Below are 27069 nucleotides of genomic sequence, written 5' to 3'. Positions count from 1 at the left end.
TCAACTCAACCACCAGTTATTGGCCAAAAGTCAACTTTTCCACCAATGTCCCTCAACCACTTGGTCCTTTAGCCACACAGAGCCAAGTGCTGCCAGATACTTTAGCCAGAGCCAGATCTGCTCTAGATACTTCCTGCTCATCATCCTGCCAGTACCTGTGGTGGTCTTCATTGGCCATATGGCCAGTGATGTGTAGCTTGCTGTCAGATGGACTGACTTTCAAGAAAGCAGAGGGGCCATCCAGAGTCCTCTGGTCCATAGTGCTTGCTCAATCATAGCTGGCAGGTTTGACCAGATCCTAGGAGTTATTGACACAGTGACAGTCCCCCAGAGTGATCAGTCCCAATTGTCTGCATTGAAACAAGGGGAGATAATATTTTATAATGATGTAAGCATGACTAATCCTATTCTTAGGATACAGTGTTTATTGTAGTGGGAGGTTTGGAAGAAGATGTCTTTGCTTTCCTGAGACTCATCAGCTGTAAACGTGGCAAGCGACTCCCAAGCATCAGGCTTGTTCAGGAGTAAAGATTTAATCATCTTTATTAACTGTAATGATAATACATTGATGATTAGAAGTGTCTAATTGCCGTCCTTTCTTCAGAGAGAGGTGGCTGGTCTCAATTTTGGATGAACACAACCATGTGCTAAGAAGCTAGGTAATTTGTTCACAGTTGCAAAGTCACCTCCAATCAAAGATTGTCCTGATGCTATATATAGCCCCTCCAGGAGCCAGTTAGACTAGTCGGAGACCAGAACCAGTGCCAGCTCATCTAAGAGGACACTTTGAGCTCTGGGCAGTGTGAAAAGAGTATCTCCTTTAGGAGGAGAAGACTCACATGATAAGAAGACCAGAATCCATCCAGTCTCTTTAGTTTAAAGCTGGAGTCCTAGGGCAGATCAGATGACTCAGCCCCTGATGACTTACATTCAATAGCCAGGCCCCACGTGGTAGAAGGAGAGAACTGAGTTCTCCAAAATGTCTTACGACTTTCTTGTATGCACTTTATGTACGCGCACGCGCGCATATGCACACACAAATGAAATAAATGAATAAAAACCTGGAATCCTGCTTGACCCAGGTCCATTGAAGTCTGTCTTTTAAGTCCTAGCTGTTCGACTAGGAATGTTCTTCAAAGATTAGGATAGGGATGTTGCCTCACTGGAGCAAAAGGACCCTGAATCTGAAAGAAATGCTATGAATTCTTAGTACTTTCTCACCCAACTAGTTTCCTTTCCCGATTTGTCTCACTAGAACTGAAGAGTGCAGAGAGCTTCCTCACACCCAACTGTCAGAGGGTAAACATCCTGTGAGTGTCCCTGGCCCAAGTCCTGGAAATGCTCACTGGACAGGGCCTCCCCTTCCCTGCAGTGCCTGCAGCCTCGCTAGCCTTTGCCAACTTGTGGCCACTTCTGGGCATGCTTCAGCCATTGCTGTCAGCTTTTAAAATGTTTGAATGCCTTTTTCACTTAGATTAGTCTTTTAAGCTCGACACAACCCCCAGGGTCCTGGTTAGCCTTGGCAGCCTTGTTGAATTATTTGGGGTGCCTTAATGCATTCTTTGCCATTTTCTCTAATGGTCTCAGCAAAACATGCGATATTACATAAACCCTGTCAAACATTTGGTGGTATTGGCTGCTCTCATGGTATTCATGGAAAACTGAAGCATGTAGTTAGCTAGCCTTCTGCCTTATATTTCAGAGGATCTCAAACCTTTCTGAAGAATCCTATTTTCTAGTCTCCTATTGTTACATCCCATTGTCTGCATCTTCTCTTTATTGTCTATATGCTGCCTAAGACTTAGAATAGAAAAAAAAGGCCACCATTAACTTCCCAGCCTTTTCTTTCCTTAATTGGTTGAATAATTATCTTTTCTTTTTCTTTCTTTCTTTCTTTCTCTCTTTTTTTTTTTTTTTTTTTTTTTTTTTTTGAGGTAGGATCTCATTTCTTCCAGGCTGGCCTTGAACTTATTATGTAGCCGAATTCAAGATGACCTTGCATTTCTGGTCCTCTTGTCTCCACCTCCCTAGTGCTAGGATTTATAAGTATATGCTCCTGTTCCTGGTTTTATGTAGCAATGGGGATTGAACCCAGGCTTTGTACACGAGGCAGGCACTCTACCCACCAAACTCCTACCTAATACATCCCCATCCTAAGGTTTTGTTTTGTTTTGTTTTTAATTATCCAGGACATATGTTCCTTCTAACTCACAGTCTGGCACAACATCCTCTGAATCTGGACTTCCTAGACAAGTCCCCTAGGTCCCTTGACTGTGGTCTGCCTAGAGATCAACATTGCCTTTATCATTCCAGACTCATGAACTGGGAGTTTGGTTTGGAATGCTTTTGGTTTTGTCTTTGGCCAGGTCACAGAAACCCTTGTTTTTTTTCCCCCCTCCGCTAGGTATCATTGGTGGATTGACCAGTGTTATAACCTCAACAGTGGAAGGTGTGAAAACAGAAGGAGGGGTCAGCGGCTTCATATCTGGCCTTGGCAAGGGACTTGTGGGCACTGTGACCAAGCCAGTGGCAGGTGCCCTGGATTTTGCATCTGAAACAGCCCAGGCGGTGAGAGACACAGCCACACTCAGTGGTCCCAGGTCAGTGGTCATGGCGAGAGTGGATCTCTACTTTTGAGCTCAGATCTGAGGCTTTTCTAGTCCACAGTGATGTGTTTAATGATATACTGTCTGTATTAGTTATATGTTGTTTAACTTAAATACACGTAGCAGAAATGTCTGACTTGTGCAATAAAATTCTATGAGAAGGAGGCATGAAGAAGGGATAGCATGTGTCTGTCATCCCAGCACTGGGGAGGTGAAGGCAGAAGAACTGGGAGTTCAAGGTCATAGCAAGCTCAAGGCCAGTCTGGGCTGCATGAATCCTGCTCTCACTCCATCCACCTACACAAAAAGTGGCATGTATTTTTCCATAAATATATAATACTAGGTTGGATATAGATAAGAGAATACAATGTCTGGTTCTTTCATTAGAGAGGTCAAAACTAGGATTATATCATTATCAGTTTCCCCAAGCTAATTGTGCCCTCATGCCCATCAGCTTACTGAAGGTTGGTGGTCTTTGCTCCTAGACCCAATGTAGTTCTAGAACACATCAGTTGCAGTTCATCACATGGGTTGTTCTCTTAGGTTTCCTTCTAGTCAAAATGCCAGCCAGTCCCCCAGCCTTGGAAAAGGAGCGTCCACACTCCCACAAGCAAGTTGGTGGTTCTGCTGTGGGGTAATGTGGGTCTTGACACCAGCTAGGACTGGAAATCAGAGATGGCCCATGTAGTGCCAAATCCCACAGAACCCAGCTACTTTCACTTAGCTCTTTGGTTAATGTTTTAGCCTCCCTTCTCCAGAGAGACAAGGAGGGTTGCTGTTCCCAGTGGGCTCCACTCTGCCCATAGGGAATTCATTGCAGCCCAGAAAGCTGATGTTCCCCAGATAAAGCACTGTCCTTTTCAGAAGCTGGGCTGGGCTGTGCCCATATCTGTTGCTTCTTCAGTAAAATTCAAAGGGAAGTCAACCCCAATGAAAATGAATGCCATTGTCTGTCACCAGGGAAACCTCAGCAGTGACATATTGCTGCAGTAGGGGAAGTGCTTGTGATTAGAGACTGGGCCTTGCAATATGTTCTGCCAGAATGTCTTCCATCTGGAAGCAGCTGTTGGGGGGCCGGGGGGCAGGATAAGGGGGTGAGGTCTGTGGAGTTTACTTTAAAAGTTAAGCTGCAGTCTATTCTCAGATACAAAGTTAAAACAGCCCTGGCTTCTATTTTGAGGCATGTATGCAGTAGTGAGAACAGGCAGGCAGTAGAGAGTGTTTCCAGCTAGTTCTTTATTTCTGCTTAAAGCCCAAGAAGTCTCCTCCAGTCTACAACTGAAGACCCCCAAACATTCTCAAAGAACTATTCTTTATTTGTTAAAACCCCAGAATATCAAGGGATTGGTTTGTTTGCTCAAAAATTTGTTTAAAGGTGCTGGAAAGGTGGCTCAGTGGTTAGGAGCCGTGTATTGCTCTTTCAGAGTTCAGTTCCCAGCACCAGTGTTGGGTGGCTCACAGCCACCTGTAACTCCTGCTCCAGGGTGTGTCCTTTTCTGACCTCCCTGAGCACTAGAACTCACACATGCACAGACATTTTCTCCCCGCATATACACATGATTAAACATTGAAATCTTTAAAAGATGGTTTCTGTTGGATGGTGGCAGCCACACCTTTAATCCTAGCTCTCAGAAGGCAGAAGCAGGCAGATCTCTGAGTTTGAGGCCAGTCTTGTCTATAGAGCAAGTTCCAGGACAGCCAGGGCTACACAGAGAAAACCTGATAGGTAAATAAATAAATAAATAAATAAATAAATAAATAAATAAATAAATAAATAAATATGAATTCTACACTGCAAAGGTTAAGGGTGGTTGACTAAAGAGAATTGTTACCTTTGCACAACATTGGTTTGCAAGCCTCTAGGAGGCTTTGTATTCTTTCTAGGAGCAAAAATCATGGCACCATGGTTGCTGTAGGAATAGAAATATTCTTGTCATTTTTACCAGTCATCCAGCATTTTCACAGAAAGTTTGACTTAGCGCCAATTGGTTTATATCATTTACTCATTCATTTCCAGTCAGTAAATGTTGGTTGAAAATTTCCTATGAACTCTAGGCTGAGAATATAGCAGGAAATAAGACTACCCCGAGCCTTGGTCCACTTAGGATTAATCAGGGCAGCAGACACAAACAACCATATAAATAAGGATTTGCAGAATGATGCTAAGTGATCCAGAAGTGATATAGAGATGGTGTGGTGATGGGTCTGATCAGAAGAAGTGCAGGGCCGGGAAATAGTCCAGAGGTCTTATGAGTCCAGAGGGAGCCTGGCAGAACAGACCAAGAGGAAGGAGCTTCTTACAGAGTTCCAAGCATTGTTGAGAGGCCTCCACCTTGCCAGTCCCACTCATCTTTGAGCTTTACTTACAGACACTTCAGAAAGCCTCGTGGTCATCCACAGCCACACAGCCGTCTGGAGATGGTAAAGCCAGAGTCAGGCAGCCCATCCCCTGACCCAGCCCAGCCCCTGCTGTGGAGTGCACTGCTTGAACACTCACTCTGCCTAGAAACAAGCCACAGAACTAAGTGGCTTGGGCATGGGCACTCAAAGGAGGAGTTATTCCCTTCAATCTGTCCTCTCAGCTCCTGCAGGGCTGGTGACTGGGAAAGCCACAGCAGTCATGCCCACAGGCCAGCAGATCAATCTCGGTACCCTCTACTGAACTGCAAAGGTGGGACAGGGTCTTCTGAAGGGCGAGCGGTAGCCTTTTCACCTGGTTCCCTCTGCGTGTTTGTCTAGGTCCAGGTTATTAATGAGAAGGCCTGTGTTGGTGAGCGCAGAGCACTTGACCCAGAAAACAGCAGGGCAGAGTCCCAACCCCACTCACTTACTGACCCTGACTCATTGGTTCGATCTCTAGCCTGTCCGCACCTCAGCATTTTCCATCTATAAATGAGAGATTAGATATACCTGTCTATTAAGTCTACCTCCCAAGGGTTTGAAGCCCAACCAGGATGATTTTAATATAGAAGCCATGAAGAGCTACAATAAAGCTGGGATATATTATCTTCGGGTCATGCTCAGAGCTCCTTGCAGGTGGAGAAACATGTCCTTGTCTCTGGGCTTTGCTCCGATAACACTGGGGTCTCTTGAACATTCTGACACTCCCCAAGGGATAAATCACCCTGGCTTCTTGGAAGTGAGGTAGAACCATCCAGCCATCCTGGTTGGTTGAACAGGATCCAGGGGTGTTACTCAGGGTTTTTCCCCCACTGTTTAGACAACAGGGACTAACAAATGATTTGAAGGGATTAAAAGTGAGATTCTGACCGAAGACTGACCTGAGCCCAGGGAGCTCGCCAGGAACAGAACCCAAGAGTCCAAGAGTTCTGCCTCTGAGTCTGCACTTGGAAGAGACTCTCTGCTTCCTTTGCCATATTTCATCCCATTGAAGGCTTAGATCTCAGCCATCTATGTTTTAAATGACCCAACTTTTGAGCAGATGATAGCAAAGTAAGTCATAAAACTGTGAAAGAGTACTCCTTCCAGTAATCCATCTGCATAGTAGCTTTACAGGAAACACTGGCTCCTTCTCGTGTTTATTTGAGCATGGTTTTATTTATAGGGAACCCCCCTCCTATGTCCTTTCAGATTAAAATATTTCCAAGTTCCTCTCCTTGTTGGGCATTCCAAAAAGACAGCCACCTAACTTTCTTCCAATGTTCCCATGGAGTCAACAGTCCTTAGGAAGGCAGATGGGGGAGAGGGAGAAGGCCGGAGGACAACAGCACCTCTGGCCCTTGCATCCATGCTGCAGACCAGTATCTCCCCCCCCCCCCACCCCGCATTTGTTAACTCTACAAGTATGTGTGGTTTGGAACTAAAACGGGAAACTTTTTCCAAGGCAGTGTTCTGCTGGCTCAGGGTGCGTCTTTTAGTCTACATGGAGTGGGCCACATTCATCTGTTCCCAAGTAAAATTCATAAAAATGGCACAGATGCTTGCGGTGCCATTGATGCCACAGGAGAGCCACTGCCACTCTCTGAGCAGACCAGGCCAAGCAGGGCAGCCGGCCATGTGCGTGTCTGGTTCTCTGTCTGAATGCATGGTACTGGGGGTGGGTGTTCACAGGTGAAGGTGGCACTGCCTGCCTGGGCCCACACTCCTCTGTGTGTTTTGGACTCTGGGAAGCACAGCATGCTGGGAAAGCAGCAGACAGAGATTTATGAAGCCAGGCCCCAAGGTTTCCTCCGAAGGATCTCTTCACCTTTTTAGTCAAGACCCCGAAAGGCAGGAGAAATGGGAGCTGGCAGAACTTGAAATATTTAAACCCATTTAGCAAAGCCCAGGAGTTTTGGGCTTATCTGGTTATTTAAGTTAGATAAGAAGGAGAAGAGTTTGAAGAATGATGATAGATCAGTGTTTAAGAATATAGCCATCAGGACTGACTTTCAGGAATCTCAGGATCCTGTACTGAGCCCAGAGATAGATTCCAGTTGCTGGGCAGCTTTTGAATAAGCCTAGGTTGATTTCAGAGAGGATTTATGTGGAGCATCTTTGACTTTTTCGGTAAAAATACTCCCAAGACACCTCCCCAAATTTATTAATGACACTGTTAATGTCTGGTTGGTGGGAAAGCGAATGGCTTTTCCTTAGCTAGAATCTTTTCTGTTACAGCATTTGTATTTTCCTCTGGCTCTCAGGAATGGGAAAGAACTGCTCCCAGAGCCTCCCTGATTGCGATGGTCCTGCTTTGGGTCCCTCTGCCCTGTGTTGGTGTCATATTGAGACGTCCAACAGGCTTGGTTTGACCTGAGCCTTTAAGGACTTCCTAAAGAGCAAAGCCTAATAGGATGAAGGTGTTCATGAAAACACACACATGTTCTCAGTTTCCCCAGCTGTGTTTCCATCAAGATGGGAAAGCAGACCCCTTGTCTGAAGAGGGTCAGCATTTCTCTGGAAGTTCCTGTTTGGTCTTCAGACTGCAAATGAATTTTATGTATTTTTCCATGTTTGTTTTAAGAAGGAAATATTTTCACTTGCTGCTCAGTAAAATTAACACTTCTGAACATGCACTGGGTCAGCCTGTGGCTCCACTTCTCACTTGTTTAAGTTCAAGCATGCATCTTCCAGATAAGTCCTGTGAACAGGGAGCAAGGATGTGGATATGGCTATTGACAGGATGAAGGCTGGAGTTCTCTGTGTATTTTGGCAGTGAGGCTCTCTGTCCTTTCTTAGGTGGTTCTGTGGGTCAGCCTGGTACCCTTCTGCTGTGGTGTGGCATAATTATTATATGACTGAGGCCCCATTTCCATGAAGCCAGAACATCATTATCATATCCAAACAAAGGAAAGGGATTGCCTGGCCTCTCCTGCTGTCCACAGAGCACAGTGGACAAGTCACCACGGCCTCTACTTCATTTGTCTTCTGCTCATGGCTACAAAGTGAGAGCCGTGGCTTCTCACTTCCTCATCTTGCTGGACCAGGTCTCTCAGGAGCAGGTGTGGAAGGCTTTAGGTCATTTCACACCCCTCAGTCTTCCCGTGCTACCCCAGAAGCCATGCCAGGCGCTGTCTCACTCCGATCTGAACTCAGGCTGAGGGAGTTACAGGAGAAGATATTTTTAAGAAACATCTTAACAGGCCTTCATGCCTTATAAGTTAAAATTCTCTCACAGGAACACAAGTAGAGAAATCTTATTTTCTGAGACAGACTTCTTCCCTCTTGCTGAACTCTAAATCCTCCACTCCCCTTCACTCAAAAGGCCCCAGACAATGCCGTCCTCATTATAGCATGACTTATGGAAAGCTCAGCGCTTCTGCCAAGAGAGAAAGGCAAGGTGTGTGTGTTCGTGCTCACACGTAGTTGAGAAAAGCCTTCCATTTCTGAAATCCCATGACTCATTTTTATGCAAGATTATCTGTTAGGGGGGAAAAAACACTTTTTTGGTCATGGTACATTATAATCATTTCTAGAAAGGAGAGCGTCTAATTTTTGCCATTTTTGGCATGCCAGGATGACTGACTTCATGGAAACAGCACAATCCTGCTCCCAAAGTAAAAATCAACTGAACCAGGAAAGAGAAAGAGTGTTGCTCAAGCTCAGGCCCTGTGTCTCAACCAACATGTCCTGCACAGAGAAGACGGCACGTTGGCTCTCAGGCTTGGGCTTCTGTATTTGAGAATCAATAATCGGCCATAGGTGCTCTGTCTCGCCTGTATTCAGTGAGTTCACAGGACTCACATTCCAGGTCTTCTGTCTGAACTTTGAGCAAAGTAGTGCCCATAGTTCTCCCAGAGAGAAGTCTGTGTTCTGTGCCTCGGCGGCGACATTATTTTTAGGTTTTGATGCCTGTCATGAGCCTTGAACCCTGACTGCAGTAGCATCTTTGTCTGGGATCAGACTGGCATCTTCCTAAAGATTGGTTCTAGGTAGAGCTAGAAGGCCCTCTCCCAGCAGCTTCAAATGAGAAGAATTCTGAACTACACAGAAGTACTCCCCTGCTGGAGACCAGCAGAGAATGGAACATTGGTAATGTGGCAGGGGTGAAGGACCGGAAGCTTGCAGGAGGAGTGATGGGTGGGGCCTTGAAGTTCTCCTTCTCCTTCACCTTCCCTCCACATTTCAAAGACAGAATCCTGTTCAGTTTCTCACTAATTTGGCTTATCAGAGAAGAATAAAATCAGATCAGGTCCACATTTTCAGTGGCAATATACTCTGAATGAAACTGTCTTGCCATAGTGGACTTACATAATCAAGTCAGTTGGAGGTGTTCTCAATCAGCATCCTGAGTGTACTAAATACAGAATGGGAAGTGCTTTCTAATTAGTGCAGGTTTGAGCATGTATGGAGCCTTAGAGTCGGGACCACTGAGGAACCTCAGCTCTGTAATAAGCCTATTCTTATATTCAGGTACTTATCTATGAACTATAGGTACACAATAGTTTTATACTGGTAGTCTCTAATGAGTGTGCAATGGTGTTTTCCAGAACTCCCAACAAGAGTGCATGTAGGAGCAGACATAGGATACAGCTGTTTTTGATTAAGCAAGACTCACAGAGATTTGCAAAAATGTAAAACAGTCCCCTCCTCTCACCTTTGGTGACTCTGTAAACACGTTACTGGTGACAGGTCTACCTGTACCTGGTTAATTTCCTTGACAAGCTGCTCTGTTGGAAAATACAGTGATGATCCCTCCTATTGCTGATAAGCAGCACGTATCAGTGATGGTGGATTAATCTGGAATACTCGAGGGCAGCAACAGTAATGTGATGCTCCACTTTGGACTCCTGCCAACCGTTGTCAGCCTCCTGACTTGCTCCCGATTTTACGAGGTTTCGCAAAGTAATGATTGGGAAGATTTTATCACATATCAGAAAGACCTCTTACAATAATTTACCTAATTTAGTCCTTCACCTTAACCTGCCCAACCCAATAAATTTTAATTTTGGCAACCTAAGTGGTGAGCAGAGAGTCCAGGTCCATCCTGTCAGAAGGCCACTTGGTTGGGTTAGCACAGCCCCGACTGATCTCAGATGATAGGGAAACTGTGTCTCAGTTTCCGAGTTTACTTACTTGCCCACTCCGGAGCTTTCGACCCTAGCGAAGCTGGTGCAGTGAGGCCAGCCCACGACGTTTGGATAAACCCTTTGAACTCCTGAGGAAAGCTGTTTTTATGAGGCTGTAGCTCTGTGTTCACACTGGAGTCAGCTCCTGGTACATTTTCCCCAAACAGACTTCAAACATTGATAATGGCAGGGGTGACCCGGGTCGTATCATAAAATTCCCAGCAGCCACAGAAAACTTCAAAGAGGAAGAACAGAGCCCCACCTCTTCTTGCGAAGAGCCTGGGTCCTGGAGATCCTGGCTGGAATCCAGTCAGCCTTGCTGAGTAAGGCAGAACGGCTGGGACAGGGCTCATGGGTTCCCCAGATTTCACCAGCTGATCCCAGTGGCACAATTCAGGTGGGAATAGCTGACATCTGTCTACCTCCTACTATAGAACTAGCCAAACTGCCATATGTGCTTTTCTGTCCCTTAGAGCAGTGGTTCATGACCCCATAGGGGTTCATATCAGATATTTCCGTTACAAATCATAACAGTAGCAAAATTACAGTTATGAAGTAGCAATGAAGTAATTTTATGGTTAGGGGTCACCACAACATGAGGAACTGTATTAAAGGGTTGCAACATCAAGAAAGCTGAGACATACTGCCTTATAGAGAAGATGGGCACCTTAGGTAGTCTTTTTGTGTGTTTGAACTTTGGGAGGCCCCATTAATTCAGATTCACCAATTCTTGACTTGCAATTTTCCAGATACAGTTGCTTAGTAGTACTGCAAATTAACAATAGACACTGGTTATTGAACACGTGATTCTATACATGCAGTAGGTATTAAGTGAGAATAGCTGAATAATTGGGGTCAAACTGATTTGAAGAGTCTTCAGGTAGAGCATCACCAAACTGGTTTGTGTGCTAATGCTAATCATTTATTTTACATGTATGGCTGTTTTGCTTATATATATGTCTATGCACCACGTGCATGCCTGGTGTCCACAGATGACCGAAGAGGGCATTGGATCACCTGGAACTAGAATTACAGACAGTTGTGAGGTGCCATGGGGGTGCAAGGAATTGGAACCCAAGTCCTCTGGAAGAATAACAAGTGCTCATAACCACTAGCCACCTCCAGCACCCTCTTAACACTCTTAAATCCCTCTTATGTGTTCACTAAAGTAAATGTGAGGTACTTAAAATCTGCCGCCACCGCCTTATTTCCAAGTTTACAGCAGCACTTTCAAGACAAATAGTTTAGTCGCTTTTTTTTTTTTTTTTTTTTTTTTTTTTTGGAGACAGGGTTTCTCTGTGTAGTTTCGGTGCCTGTCCTAGATCTTGCACTATAGACCAGGCTGGCCTCAAACTCACAGAGATCTGCCTGGCTCTGCCTCCCAAGTGCTAAGATTAAGGGCATGTGCCACCGCCGCCACCGCCCGGCTTTAGCCCCTATTTTTAGTTAACAAATGATTCTTTAATTTTTCAGCTGTTTGTATCCTGTTGTACTTAGTAACCATTACGTTGCAGTTGTTAAGGACAGTTTCAAATCCTATGATTTTGTCCTGAACTGTTTTCTTGTAACACACTTTTTCTTTAAAATAAATCTTAATTTAAGGGGAGATAGCTTCTCTTTGGGGTGAGGGGGGCTTGAGACAGGGTCTTACTCATTCCAAAGGCTAGCCTAGAACTTCTGATCCTTCTGCCTCTGTCTCCCAAATGTTGGGATTAACAAGCAGTGCCACCACAGACTTCAAAAGACTTTCTAATGTCTCTCTAGTGTCTCAGTAGCTCATTCTGCAGTCTTGTGCCCACCTTTCCCTGCACCTGATTCCTGATATTCAAGGGGCAGCCTCCCTCTTGTGGGAACTCTCTCCCCAGAGAGATGTAAAAAGTGTCTACCCCCTCCTTATAGGGCACAGACAACAAACTGAAGTATGAGTCCACCAGAGTCCAGCTTGGGGCCCCAGTGTGTTTACTGGGCTTACAGAGCATGGGTGGTGGGTCACAGGAGGGTATGGGTGACTGCAGAGCATCCACACCATCAGAAAGTCTCCCCGAAGCATGGTTGACAATCCCCTAAAGCTGCACAGGTCAAGTGCCCCTTCAGATACCCTTCCACAGTCTATGTGCTCTAGCACCCGAGAGGCTGAGGCTGTGCGCTGTTGGGGCAGAAATATATGCATTAGCTGGAAGGTGCAGAAGGGCATGTAGAGGTCAGGTGAAGGTCCACTGACCCTCCCCACATCATTCCTATGAGGGAAGATCAGTGATCAACAGGCTTGATCTTGAAAGTAGTCGTGGCTTCTCTGATGGAGAGGAAGATGTTGTGCTCTGAGATGGTGCTCCACAACACCCCTCTCCTCAGCATCTTTGCGGTTTCTTCAGTTTGGAGGTATCTGTCTCTGTAATTCTAAAATGAATGAAATGAACAAACAGACTGCTAGTCCCTCAGCCCATTAGACTGTCTACTGAAATACACACACGTTCTTTCTTGTTTTCAGTATAATTCTCTCATCCTGTTTTGATAAATCGATATTCAGATTTTACATTATGATTATGTAAATGGTGGTCCCAGTGAAGCCACATAGTTTACTATTATAGTTTTCTTTTCTTTTCTTTTTTTTTTTTTTGGTTTTTTGAGACAGGGTTTCTCTGTGTAGCTTTGCACCTTTCCTGGAACTCACTTGGTAGCCCAGGCTGGCCTCCAACTCACAGAGATCCACCTGCCTCTGCCTCCCGAGAACTGGGATTAAAGGCATGTGCCACCACCGCCCGGCAGTTTTCTTTTTAAGTTGTTTGGTTTATCGTGGTCCCCAACCCTACCATCCCACCCCCAAGTTTGTAACTGCTTTTAGTATTGTTGTTTGCTTAGTTTTCTATTTTTTAATTTCCATCTGCCTATTACTAATTTACCCACAAACTCTTCTCTGTGCATTTGAAAACAACTTAGATGGTTATCAGTTTCATTCTTTCTCATGGGAATCCCCCCTAAACCTAGCACTTATCCACCTTATGGACTACCCCTCCTCATGGACTGGCTCTCTCTATGAACTGGCCCACCCTATGGACTGGCTCTCTCTATAAACTGGCTCTCTCTATAAACTGGCTCTCTCTAAGAACTGGCCCACCCTATGGGCAGGCCATCCCTATGGGCTGGCCCTCTCTATGGGCTGGCCCTGTCTATGGACAGGCCCTCTCTATGGACTGGCTCTCTCTATGAACTGGCCCTCCTTATGGGTACTTGAATGTTGGTGATTATCCTCCTGCTGTCTAAGGCTGAAGAGGGCTCTGGAGTATTGTGTAATGATGACCTGGTGGAACCCATCACCTGGGCTCTGCCTGTGAGGAGGAGCAGGCCGGATGGGTGTCTGAGGAGATATGTCCATCCAGCTCCTCCTCATACAGCATTTGGCCCAATTCTCTTTCTTTCACCACCTCACACACATACCTCCCTGTTCCTCCTTTATACCCAGGCCTTCAGGGCTCCTTAGGGTCTTGTCTTTCAAAAATCTAGCAAGTTCTGCCATATTAATTAGCTCACTGCTCATTGCTTCCCCTCCCTCGGGCTTACATTTCATCGCCATGTGTCCATCTGTGTTTTGGCTTCTAAAGCTTGTTGACACCTTCCTTTTATTCGTTTGGGTGTGTGCCATGTGCGGCCTCTTGCTTTCCCTTCTAGGGGTGGGTGTCCCTGGACTAGATCTGCCATATACAATCAGAAGCCCTATAATGCAGACTTGATGATAATTCATCCGTCCTTAGCACTGTCCTTTTCCTAGTAGCTGTGGTGTGAGGTGTTAATATGGAGTCGCACTGCTAGCATTTATAAGCCTTTCTTGTGACCCAGGCCCAGGTCTATGTGGTTCACATGGATTATCTCAGTTCACCATCGTAGCAACTTTGGGACATCTATGAAGGCAGTTCGTGTGGCCCTTCTCTCAGAATGATTGTTGCCGGTCTGACCCCAGCTTTGAGACTGGTTTTGCTCTTTAATCTCTTCCTGTGTATTGTAAAGAAATAGGTTGGAGAAGGCTCTTGTCAAATCCAAGGAACATGAAAGAAATAGCACACCCAACGGTAGTGACATGGGCCTGTCACCACCCCTCCTTGAACCATAAAAGCTCTTCAGAGGGGCTGGCAGCTGGTGAGCAACTTACTTAGATCCTGGGTGCTGATGGGTGTTTGTAGTTTGCAAGGGAAGTTGCTGAAAGTTTTCTTATCTTGACACTCAGAGGGCAAGAGGTCTTTCTTCAAAGAGAAGGGCTTGTCTCAGAAGGAGATGTGGGAAGAACATAAAACCACAGGTTCTTTCTTTCTGGTGCTGGTCAGAAATGTGACAGCCAGTGAGAAAAGAGAACAAGCCCCAGGCTCTGGTGGCTTCCACATCCCTGTGGCATGAGGCCCCGCTGGCAGTCCATAATTTGAGTGAGTGTTCTGCTCCTTGGCCTGAAGCAAGTGTTCCCCCTCTTAATCTCACTTAACCAAAGGTGAGATCCCTTTGACTCCTAAGGACTAGGGATACTGATACCTACCTCTGTGGGTGGCGATGTGGATTGAATTATATAATGTATATAAACCACTCAGCCCGGCATGTTACAGCTCAAGCAATTGTATTTCAATGGTCTCTCCTGAGTGTGGAATATGGAACAGAAGTGAAGCAACAGTTGTATCAGTCTGAAATCTGGCTGACTCCTCTCTGTACTATGAATCTTGGGAGTTGTGTGTTATGCTTGGTTTTTGTTCTCCTTGTTCTCATCACAAAATATCAACAGTTAAATCAGGCCTAGGAACCAGGCTGGAGCTGCTGGCTGGTGGGTCTCACCTGGGCTCTTAGCCCATGTTCAAGAACTCTACTAGAGAAGGTGTGCAGAGGCCATGAACCTGCCCTGAACCTAGTTGTGATGAACAGGTGACCCCAAACTGTTATGAGTGTGTGCTGTAAATGAGATGCTTCTGGGGTCCAGCAGAGTTCAGCCAAAGGCCCCACATGACATGAAAATCTGCCCTAGAGCCAGGCTTGTCGGGTAAAAGTTATGTAGCAAATGTCTCCAAACACTGGCATCTGTTGTCTGCTGCGGGTAGGGCAACCGAGTCTGATGGAGTGCTTACAGAAATGTGGACAGGGCATGCGACCTGTGACAGCTGACAGACCATTTTTGGCCACTGCTGCACATCCAGCTCTTTGGATAAACAGCTTTAAAAGCATTACATGATTTGGAAAGCATTCTTTAAAAAAAAAAAAAAAAACGGTTATATTTTCCAGACGCATGACAATCTAAGGCTCAGTATTGTGTAAGGGTTTTAAGTTGTACAGCCAGAGTCCCCTCCAGCAGGGCTGTTGTCACTGTTGAGGGCTGTGCATCTGAATCTGCCTGGACAGTCTCCCAACTTTACTGTCATTTAGGTTGGGGTCCCTAATATCTGTTTAGAAACAAAGCAGCTGACTGGAGTTCAGGGCTAAGTGTTTAGGATGAAAAACTGTTTCATTTTACCTCACTGTGTTTGGCTCCTTAAAAACATTCCTATCATGTCCTCGATTCACAATTTGGCAGAATAGAGATGGTGGGCAGCTTATTCTGAGGCTCTGAGCCCTTCGAGATGAACTTTCTCTAGACTATAAATGCTCATTCTCAATTCATTTCAAACCTCGTCCTCCCACTTGGCCTATTCCCAGAAATTTAACCCATCGCCTTGAGCCTCCTAGGAAATTCTGAATGATGTTAGGCAAGGGAGGTGGCTCTTGGGACACGGCATTCAGGCCTAGCACTTTGTCTGGGTCTCTTCTGGACCATGCAATAAATACAAAGTGTTCTATCTAGTGATAATTTGAAGATTTTTTTTTTTAATCCAAGTCAAATATACCACAGATTTTTTAAGTTTCCACAGGGAAGGATTCATGGGGTTGTTATTCCCAAATTGCAGTGGGAGAGCTGGCAGGACAGCTTGGAACATCATCCTGATTTGTTGTGTTGAAGTGACAGCAGTTCATTTGCCTGTGTAGGATCAGTTTCTCCTTGACTCAGATCTCTGTGATCAAAATATCCTGTGCAGACGTTCCCTTTGGGTGTCAGTGCAGGTAGGTCTCTGGGCAGGAGAACAGGGTTGCAGACTGTGGGATCCAAATTCTAGTTCCAGGCTTGTTAAAGCTTTGTTTGCAGACTTGTGCAGATAGCTTTGATAACTCCCCTCACCCCAGGTCATTCTCTCGAGTGGCAAGAGGAGAGGATCATCTGCGTCTTGGACACATGTGTAGCGTAGTGCACACTCATTGATTTCCCTGAAGGAGCATCAGAGAGAGGACTTCTTCTACAGGTTGGCTCTCCAGATATTGGGAAGAAAGTTCATGCAAGCCATAAAAGTTAAAAGTTCAATACCTTTCTGTTAAAACTAAAGACATTAAGTCAGTCTGGGCTGTGTGGTACTTAAAACATTCCTCAGCAGCTGTGGCTCTAGTCCTGTCCCCAGCTGGACTGACCACCACTTAAATTGGTTATATCTCATCACCCAGAAGAATTGAGTCATTGGCCCAGCCTACCCATCACTGCTTCAGCCCCCTATCTGAGTTCTTACAGACACCTCTGAGAAACTTACAGATATACCAGGCTAGTTCAAACAGGAGGAATAGGTCACTGCAGCCTATATAAAATGTAATGTCCAGTAACCTGCTGTAAATGGTCTGCTTTTCACATGCTCCTCCCTTGAAGAGGTACTTTGCATGTTCACAGAGTTTTGTTTTGTTTTTTTAGCTGCTGGTCAAGAGGTCAATATCAAAACAAAATAAAGGCCTTGAGAGGCATTTCAGAAGGAGTGGGTGTGTATGTTGTTAGAAAGCAAATCCCAAATTTATTTCCTCCTGGGCCCCCAAACCCATATATCATAGCAGTGCTTCTTACCCTAACCGTGTCAGTGATGTAAGTAGCAACATCAAGGAGCTGGTAGAAGAGGGAGCCCACAGCCAGCTAGGAGAGACTGGTGCAGGGTGGTGAGTCTGCAGACAGAGGCTCTTGCCTGTGATTGGCTGCTGCTACTGCTGCTATGTAAGCAGCTTGTGCTCCTACAGTCTCAGAGTCTGGTCTCCTTGTTTGCTTTTGATTAAATGTCCCTGGAATATTGTCATAAAAGTGATCTTAAGATAGAAAGGGTCCAACAGGAAGTGGAGATGTTGAGTGTTGGCTGATGATAGACTCTCATTCTCAGGGATAGGCCAGAGACTCTTGATGCATGGAGTCTCACTGTGGGCCAGATTAGGCCCCCAGGGAACTTTGTGTTATGTAAGGGCATCTAAAGGAGGCTGAATTCGCTAGTTATATTGACCTGGCCCATGTGACAGTGTGGAACAAGTGCTCCGTTGACTGCCCTTGGAGGTGTGAGGTGTCCTTGTGGCTAAAGCTGACTGAACTCTAACCATCTATATAAGCAAGCAGAGGCAAGTTCCGTGGATTACACATTCTCTTGAGAATTTCCTTGATGAGCCTTTCTTTTTGTTGCTTCTTGTTTTCTGGCTCATGTGGTTCTTTGTAACATTTTTAACAAATCAGAATAAAGAATATGCAGAAGAATTGCCACAGACAAGAGGGATTCTAAAGAGCAAGAGACAGCTTTTTGTGGTCCATTTATTCCAGGCACTGCCTATGGACCCCTGAAAAGGTGCTTTAGGCTTCAGAATGACAGATTCACTGGCTTGTCAATCTCTCATCATTGGTACGTGGACAAAGAAGCCTTTGAGGAAACTGCTGGGAGAACCTGTGTGAACTTCTGGGGTCAGCTTCCCTTTCCAGCTTGTGCACATTCTTTATCAGTGGTGAGCACAGATGAGCTGCTGGAGTCAGGAGGGCCTTCTTTATGCATAGACCCTCAAACCAGATAAAGCCCTGCCGGAGCAGTCTGGCTACCCATCTGTGTGGGTGCTAGTCAGAAATCCTGAGTTCAGGGCAAAGGAATGGATTCATTCAGAAGATCTGATGCTTGGGACCTTCTGCTTGATTCCATAAGACCAACTTCCCAACAGACATGCAAGTGCGCGCGCGCGCACACACACACACACACACACACACACAGCACTCATGTATCCTACATTGGTAGTGAAGTCCTGAAAAACTAAGTTTGCTCTTTTCTGTATTAAAAGTATGATCAACTAGTAGTCAACATTTGTACTCCTGATGTCCTGGCTGAGTTCAAGTACAGGTTCAAATGCATGAGGACTTGGTGGCTGTTTTACAGGAAGTTTGCCAGGGATCGGGCTGAAGATTTTGCTTTTGTGAGAACAAAGTGAAGTTGTGCATTGAAGAGCAGTTCGGGGCCTATATATAGGGGCCCAGGGCCTGCTGGGATGGGGTTTACACTCGGGCTGTCCTTTTGCCCTTCCACTGAACTCTTTTCATTTCAGCCATGAGCAAACAGTCAGGGCCTGAACTAACAACCCTGCAGTCCTCCGAAGCACGGCTCGCTTACAGTACCGAACAAAGGGAGGGAGGGCCGCGTGGGCCGGCCCGGGCCGTGGAATGCAGCTTCAGGGTTCTGCTCCATAAATTTAACCAGCACGACGAAAAGAAGATAATATGAGCCTTCGTGATGATCTGAAAGGGGGAGGCTCTGTGTCCCATTGATTGCGGTCTGGCCCGTTGCCAGGCCCAAGCCTGACCGACAGTTGAACCATATCGTTAAGGCGTGTAATACAGCTCGAGTCTTGTACTGCCGCCAATGAGTACATATCCACAGGGCAAAAGTTTATAAAGAGTTGAGGCTGTCCTGCTTAACCCTCTCACACGGCATGTAATAGACCCAGCTGCCATTCAGAACCTGCCCATCTGAGGTCACACAGGGAAACCCGCATGCTTCCTTTCTTCAAACAGCATTTCAGGTCTGGGGAGAGGGAAGGAGAGTCACTTTGAGGGGGTCACAATGCTGGAATGTTCTTCTCTGGAACAGCTAAGCAGTCTGCCTCCATCCCTCCCCCGGCCCCCAGCCCAGAAATGGGACACCACGGTGCTTTCTTCCGAGTGGCTCTGTTTGCAGTATAATGTTGCTGAAGGAAACAGGGCTGACACAACAGGAAACCTAGCCGTCTCTGAGGAGGCTGTGCTGGTGGCAGAGTGCTTGATGCCTGGATGCTGGATCTTTTCGTAGCATTGCTGAGGCTCGAGATGGCTCTAGCTCCCCTCTGTACTGTCCCACTGCTCAGGGCTGTGAACTGTGAACGACTTTTTCTCTCTGGCTCTTTGAGGCCCAGTCTCCATGCTGATCAGAGCAGGTAGAAGGCTGCCTTGTGGAATGGCCCAGTGTTGCAGGTGGCCTCAGAGGAACTCTATCCCCTCACCAGGAAGGGCACAGGGAAGTAGATATCCCAGTGAGGCCCAGGCAGCCTGAGTTCTCAGAAGGAATAGTGAATTGAGCAGATATGCAGACAGAAGGGCTCTAACTAATGTAGGCAGAAGGGGAGGCTACCTGCATTCAGAGGACCTGGGAGGGAAAGTGGATGGGATAGTCTCATCCTGTTTGTCAGCCCATCACATCCCTTAGCTGAAGTGGAGACCTTGCCCATGCTTTGTGTCTCTGCCATTTCCAGAGCACAGAGGGATCCTGGCCTTTTGTGGCTCATGTCCAGAAACCAGGTCACCAAGCTCTGTGCCCAGGAGCTGTGGCACTCCCTTCCACACCCAGAATTTGCCCATTCCAGAAAGCAGCAGTGACACTCCCTGGCTGCAGCCTTGTTTCTTTCTGCTCTGCCTTCCAGAAGTTCATCTTTATCTGCTCATCACCTGGGAGTCCAGCTGCTACACAGCTGGCACAGGAAGCCTCTGCATAGGATACCGAGTCAGATGTGCTCAGCATGCTGTGACCTCCTGGGGAGGCCAGGGGATTTCTGTTTATTTTGGTGCTGTGGGCTGAGTAAAAAGGCTTTAGAGGTAGAAGAGACACCGTGGCCAGCCAGCCTGAGACTTTTGGGGCCTTTGTTAGTCATGCTTCCACTGTCAAGGTGCTCTGAAGGCCTCAGGAGGCTCTGGTGGTGACTCCAGCATGGAGGGTGTTGTCATCTGGACTCCATTACACTATTGCTAACCCTAAAGTGCATGTGTCTCTTCACCGTGCATGTGAGGCCAGATTGTATGAAGAAATTCTTCTGCTCTTTGGATTTCTGTGGTTCTGTTTAATAATCACTGAAGATGCCGTGACTTAGCCAGATGCTAGCTAGGGTTTATAGAGATTCTTATCTGCAAAATCTGCAGTCAGAACACCAGAAAGTCCTCAATGGTTTATGTGCCACATAGAGGGAAGCTTGGTCCCCGCTCCCTGGTCTGAGCAATCCTTTGGAAAGGGAGCTGTGAAGAGCTAAGACTGAAGAGTCACTTCTGACCTCCCGTGTGACTCACCCTTTGTCAGCAGCAGAGCTGCTCTAGGCTTGCTTGTGCCCCTCCTTCCCCCAAGGAACTTGGTCACTGGACAGCCACATGCCTGCCCTCACTCTCTGCTGTTGGTGCCGGGGTCCAGAAGGAAAAAGGAACCCTCAGTCTCAGGGAGAGGTGGGAGCAGAGCTTTTGTGCCCCTTGTTAGCTATCAGAGGCGGCGCGACTGTACCTGCCTGCCTCTTGCTGAGGGAGGCCTGGGCAGTAGGGCAGGGCCCACCTCTGTCTTATTCACAAGCCTGTGTGCCCATGCACAGGGAACCAATTAGAAAGGCACATGCTGGGTGTGAGCAGTGGTTGGCACCAGATCTGGGAGACTTTGCTTCCTGCCCCATCTGTCTGGCAGGGTTTAGAATCTTACCCAGCCCCCCCCCCCCCCCCCCCCCCCCCCCCCCCGGTCTCTCTGGCTCCTAACACGTTTTTAACACAATTTGCATGGGTGCTTTTTTTTTTTTTTTTTTCCAGGCCTGTAGAGGCAATCCCCACCCCTTCCGCAGGCCAACAATCCAAATGAATTCAGTCTCACGGGCTCTTAATCTCCTAAGAGGACAGGCGCTGGGGAGGTTTGGTGTCAGCTCTGACCCAGGGGTGCATCTGATCTTTATGGAACCTCAAAATATACCTGGGGAGACCCAATCCCTTATCTTTCCTTTTGATCTCTTTCCACGTGGACCATTAATTCTGCTTTCAAAGGAGGTCGGGAGTGAAGAGCATTTCAAAGTGAGGTTGATTTGGTCTCTGAACCAGCTTGTCTTCTGGCTCGTGCTCTGCCTTGCCCTGATGAGAATCAGAAGGGACAGCCATAAGCCCCTTCAGTCTCATGGATCTGCAGCCAGAGAGCCTCAAAACCAGTTCCAGATGTCACTTCTCTCTTTGCTGGTGGGTTGAGACTGCTGGTGGGTTGAGGCAAGCTGCATGTGCTCTTACCCATTCTTACAGCATGCATTTGCAATGCATGTCTTACCTGGGGGACCCCTTAATGACTGTACCATGTGTACCCAGGCCCCTTTTGGGCCTGCCAACACCTCTAGCTCCTCTGTCAGAGCACATTACTCTGAGCTTGCTGCTCCCATAAGCAGGAACAGACTCTCTCCCGCCGTTCAGGGTCAGAAAGTGAGACAGTCCTGCGAAAGTAAGTTTGTTCTTGGGCCACAGAGGAGTCCTGCAGGCAACTGCAGCTTGGTAAAGTCACATACCTGGCCAGACTGTAGGAGGGGACATGAGGAGTGATGGTTACTCCCCTTTGAGTGCCCCTTCTTCAGAAGAAAGCCATCCAGCAGCTCCTTCCCCCACCTCACATAGCCTACATGCTGTACAGTTATTACAGTGGAAACCTGGACTCATCTGTGGTTTCACTGTGAGTGTACTTTAGATATTTTGCTGTTTGAACTCAACTGCTTTCTGAATCATTGTGTGTTTTTTTAAAAAAAAACACATAGTTTTAGTGTTTAAGTAAATTAGCATGCAATATATGTACATTGCCGTTTGGGGAACTACTGTTTGAGTTAGCTCTTTGATCTCTGCAGCAAGCCACTAAGACAGGTGCTGTTATCCTCTCTCCTCCTTGTCTCAAGAGAATGAGCAGAACCCAGTGTAACCAACCCGCTGTTAATAATCACCAAAAAGATACTAATATAACCCCACCAGACACCTGCCTGCATGTCTGTATGTACACATGCGTAGACATACAAATATGTATATATATGTGTGTGTGTGTGTATATATATATATATATATATATATATATATATATATATATATATATATATGAATGTTACATAAATAGGTGTGTGTGGGGGGGCGTATGTGTTGGCGGAGGCTCAAATGTCCTAACTAAACCTAGCTCTGCTACCAAGCTGCACCTGCAGCCCCAAGTACAAACATTTGGTGTTCACCTAAAAATACCTTTCCATTCCAAAAGCAAGTTATTTTGAATATTTATGTAATATATTGTAAATATTCCATAATATACTTCCTTGCCCATTATAGACACTTGCAGCTTTTCACATTCCAAGTGTCATCTGTAACTTTCCTCACAACGCTGTCCTCAGGATGAATTCCTAAAGGCTTGATTGCTGGACTGAAGTGTGTGTTTTCTGTAGTGACACGTTACAGATTGCTTCTGAGGAAGGTGAAGCAGTTTATGCTTGACCCATGGGGCTGAAGTGGAGCCATTTCTCCAGCTCATTCATTCAGAGCGTGAGTCTCAGCTTTTATGGGGTAGCTGCTGTGCTGGATGCCCTAGGAAGAAGCAGGCTTGATCTTCTAAGCCTGCCAATCAGAGCCAAGTGTCCCAATGCTGCTGTTGCTTATACTTCTGTGTGAGCTAGGCATGCCCAGTCATCTCCTGTGTTTCTGTTGGCTATTTCCATTTCTCCATTTGTGGGTTATTTTCCATAATCTCTGTCCCAATCCTTTTTAAAGCCCTTGGAGTGTGCCATTGGTAGAGGGCTTACCTAGTCTACATAGAGGCCCAGGTTTGAGTCCCAACACTGCAAAAGTCAGGCACGGTGCTCATCTGTAACCCCAGATAGAGGCAGGAGGATCAGAAATTGAAGGTCATCTTCTGCAACATAGAAAGTCTGAAGCCAACCTGGGCTACATGAGAGAGACCTTGTCTTGAAGAAGAGGGGAGAGGGCAGATATCTGAGAGATGATTAAAGAAGCTGTTAGAACAAAATAGTATTCTTCCCCCCCCCCCCCCGCCGCCCCCGGAGCTGAGGACCGAACCCAGGGCCTTGCGCTTGCTAGGCAAGCGCTCTACCACTGAGCTAAATCCCCAACCGAAATAGTATTTTTTTAAGAAAATAAAAAGTAAACCTCTTGAAGTCAAGTATTCCTTCTTCCTTAGTGTACTTGCTGTATTTCTTTCCACTCTCCCAACAATAGGCATGCCCCTCATCAATGTAAGTGCCTGTCCTCCTTCTAGATGTTCATAAAATGTAGCTTAGCTGCTGGCAGATCCTGTCCATGTGCCTTGGAGTCTCTGTCACGGCTCTGAAAGCATGTTGTCCCTCTGCCTGCAGTAACGCCAGTTGCTACAACTCTAAAAAAGTGAGTGCTGGCAGCTGGTTTGATTGTGTGGGCTGTGACCTGTTGACTGGTTCTTGTTGTTTGTTTGTTTGTTTTGTTTTTTAATCTTGTTATTTATTGCCTTCTATTCTTAAGTATCTGTTTACAGTCTGTTCCTTCCGGCCTTACAGCAGGCTCCTGCTTGATGCCAGGCTTCCCCAAAATGCTGTAGCATGCCATTCCAAGCCTCCATAGTGCATAGCACTCCCACTAGCTCCTGCACTCACTCACCTGCTGATACAAGGTCTAGGCTTCTTCTGTAGTCATCAAGAATATAGACTGTGGGGTGCTGTGTGACAGACTTTTCCTGGGGAAACACAACACACACACATCTACTCACCGCAGACAGAGAGCTCACAACAGACCAGTGAGTTTTGGGGGGTTACTTACAGGAGCAGAAATGGCTCAAACACAGCTATGTTACCAAAATCCAGCCCAGCAGAAAAGCTGGGACCTAGAGTGTACTGCACACCTTGCAAGCAGCTCAACAGGTTGGAGGTGTCCTTTCCAGGCAGTTCAGTTGGTTTCTGCTTCTTTTAGACTGTTTGGCTGGCCTCAGAGGCTTCTTTGCAACTTGACTTATCTAAGATTGACTCTCTGGCAGCCCTTACTACACAATGTGGGGCTAGAGAGATGGCTGAGAAGTTAAGAGCACTTGATGCTCTTGCCTAGGACCTGGGTTTAGCTCCTAACACCTACATGGTAGCTCACAACCATCATAACTCCAGTTCTAGAGCATCTGACACCCTCTTCTGACCTCTGTGGGTCCCAGGCATTATGCAGTATATACATGCAGGCAGAATACTGTCACACATATAAGAAAGCAAATAAATATTTAAAAAGAATGTAGACCTGGGCACTGAGGAGATGGCTTTGTTGGTAATGTGCTTGAGGACCTGAGTTCAGATCCCCGGGGCCAGTGTAAAAGCTACCTGCAGCATCTATACCTGTCATCTCAGCACTGGGAGGAGGTGAGTTTCTAAAGCCTGTAGGGCAGCCAGCTAGCCAAGACCATGACTCCAGGTTCAGTGATTGACCCTGCCTCAAAAATCAAGGTGGAGAACAACAGAGGAAGACAATGTGTGTGCACACATATCCGTATGACAGTCACACACACATACATAACACACACACACACACACACACACACACACACACACACACACACACACACACGGAAGGGCAAGAATGTAAATTGTACCTTCCTGGTTTTAAGCTTCTCAGTATTACCTTCTCTGGTATCTATCTCTTCATGCTGTCCATATGCCTAACAGTGATGGAGTCTACGTGTTGAGAGTCTTTTCAGCAAATGTTATATCGAGTAAGTTTACTGAGTCCAAGGGAATCATAAAGACCCTTGGTCAAGTTTGCCACTTCCAGGAAGACACATTTGTCTTTACCATAAAGTGAAATATTAGTGAATACCTCCTGAGAGGAGCAGTGTGAGGCTGGAGTGTTTGGGATTCAGTCAAAACATTCATACCACCAGCCACAGCCCTACCCCTCATGCCAGTTGCCCAGTCCCAACCTGGTGTCTTCTCACCTAAGGCTGATGGGAAATGCATGTGCGAGAGTTAGTGCCACAAACATACATGATGCATGGGCATTTTCCCAGTGCCTTGGGGCATATACACACCCCTTCATTGTGTTTGAGTCACCCACAGCTTAAAACATGCCAATTAAGCTGGGCGGTGGTGGTGCACACCTTTAATCCCAGCACTCAGGAGGCAGAGGCAGGTGGATCTCTGTGAGTTCAAGGCCAATCTGGTCTACAGGGCGAATTCCAAGACAGGCTCAGAAAGCTACACAGAGAAACCCTGTCTTGAAAAACCGAAAAAACAAAAACAAAAACAAAACAATAAAAACCCCAAACATGCCAGTTCTTCTCTCATGCTCCACACTTTTCTCACAAGAGAGCAAGTGTGTGTCATGGGTCTCGCTGTATGCCTGTGTGTAAAGTGCGAGGGATCAACCCAAATGAGTTTCATTTTGTCAAACATAGCAACTGTCATCTACAGTAGCCTGATTTCCTTCTGTTCTGCTTGTTTGCTTGTTTGTTTTGTAGTCATTTTAATGTATAGAGAGCCAACCTTTCAAATGAGTCACCTTGTCAACGAAAACCTGTTAATTACTTGAACCACCAAGGACTAAAGAAAGGGCAGAGCGGCCATTCCCTCATGACCCGCCAGTTTGCAGCATGCACAAACCAGACAGAGGCAGGCTGGAGAGCCGAATCTGCAGAGGGAGCTCCGGTCTCCTCCCCCAGTGCCACCTTGCACCCCTCCTTGATTGTGTCCAGTGGCCTTCAGCCCTGCTGTGGCTTACAGCATAAGAGCCCTTCTGGCCCGTGTCACCTATGGGGCCCTGATTCGACAGGATTCAGCAGATCTGTTGAGTGCGTGTTTAATGTGACACAGATGGAGGACATCCCACAGACCTTTCTGCTTTACAGATTTTCAGCCTTTTGCATTTCATCAGCGTTGCTTATTGTTTACAGGCTGTAACCTGAGACAGCAGAACAGATTGTAATTTTTAAAAAGGTTTGGGGGGGTGACAAGGCTGCAGGGGATCTGGGAGAGAAAAAAAATCCAGTAGTGTGGAATGTTGTTTGCTGTCCAGACCAAACAAACCAGTTTGCCAAGGGTTGATGGACTATGACAGTCAGCCCAGCTCATGTTAACACCGGGCAGCACATAATTAACAGACAGCTTGATTGTTTTATCACCAAATAAAGAATGTTCTCTGTCACAGGTGGGACATCCTGGTCCCAGGCAGAAATGAGCCCCTCAAAGAGGGATCAAAGGGTGTGGCCAAGATGCCAGCTCTGTTCTGTTTGCTTCATGTCTAGAAAGAACACTGCCGAACCCAGTCTGCATTCTAACACGTGGCTGCTCTCCTTCACTTCTTCCTGCAGGGGCTTATGCCTGGCCCTATAGCAAGAGTCAGAACAAAGAGAGGGTTTTTCTTTGATATGAAAAACGAGGGTAGTCTTGAGGACATTGGACTGATGGATCAGAGCCAGGCAGACACAAGTTTTGAGACAGAGTACCATCTCTGGTTTTAGATGGTATGGCTGACTGGAGGTGGCCTTGGCTTCTGTGAGAGCTCAGCCATAGGATAAGCCTAAGGATCAACAGCAAGAAATCCAGCTGATGAGGAAGGACATGGGGACCAGAGGTGACTGGTTGTCCCTAAGATCAAAGAAACCTAAAGCATGGGCTGATATCACATGTGCTATATAAGGAATTGACCCTGAGGAGGCCTTTCCTTGGTGTTTGAATGAGTTCAGAGACTTGATCACCAAGTCAGACATTTCTGAGCCATTGACCATCTGAGTGTCAAGATACCATTGACTTCCCATGAGGAGCTGGACCCAGAGTGGCTGCCAGGCTTCTGAGCCCATTTTTTTTTTTTTTCCTTCTTGGGAAAATGCAGACATTGCATGGTTCCCCAAAGCTGCCAATTACCCTCTGGGAGCATGTGACCTGGGTCA

The 27069-nt window shown here is 46.5% G+C and overlaps 1 protein-coding gene across 1 annotated transcript in view; it reads left to right on the top strand.

The window, feature by feature from the left end:
- Vps13d (vacuolar protein sorting 13 homolog D) overlaps positions 1–27069 on the top strand; it is a 234382-nt gene that overhangs the window by 188690 nt on the left and 18623 nt on the right. The window contains exon 67 of the mRNA XM_059255348.1: positions 2405–2600. Within this exon, the coding sequence (XP_059111331.1) occupies positions 2405–2600 (196 nt within the window). The remainder of the gene's footprint in view (positions 1–2404; positions 2601–27069) is intronic.

This window comes from Peromyscus eremicus, chromosome 2 (genome assembly GCF_949786415.1).
Source record: "Peromyscus eremicus chromosome 2, PerEre_H2_v1, whole genome shotgun sequence".
Taxonomy (NCBI): domain Eukaryota; kingdom Metazoa; phylum Chordata; class Mammalia; order Rodentia; family Cricetidae; genus Peromyscus; species Peromyscus eremicus.
Note: the sequence above shows the minus strand (reverse complement) of the source record. Positions and strands in the feature narration are given on the sequence as shown.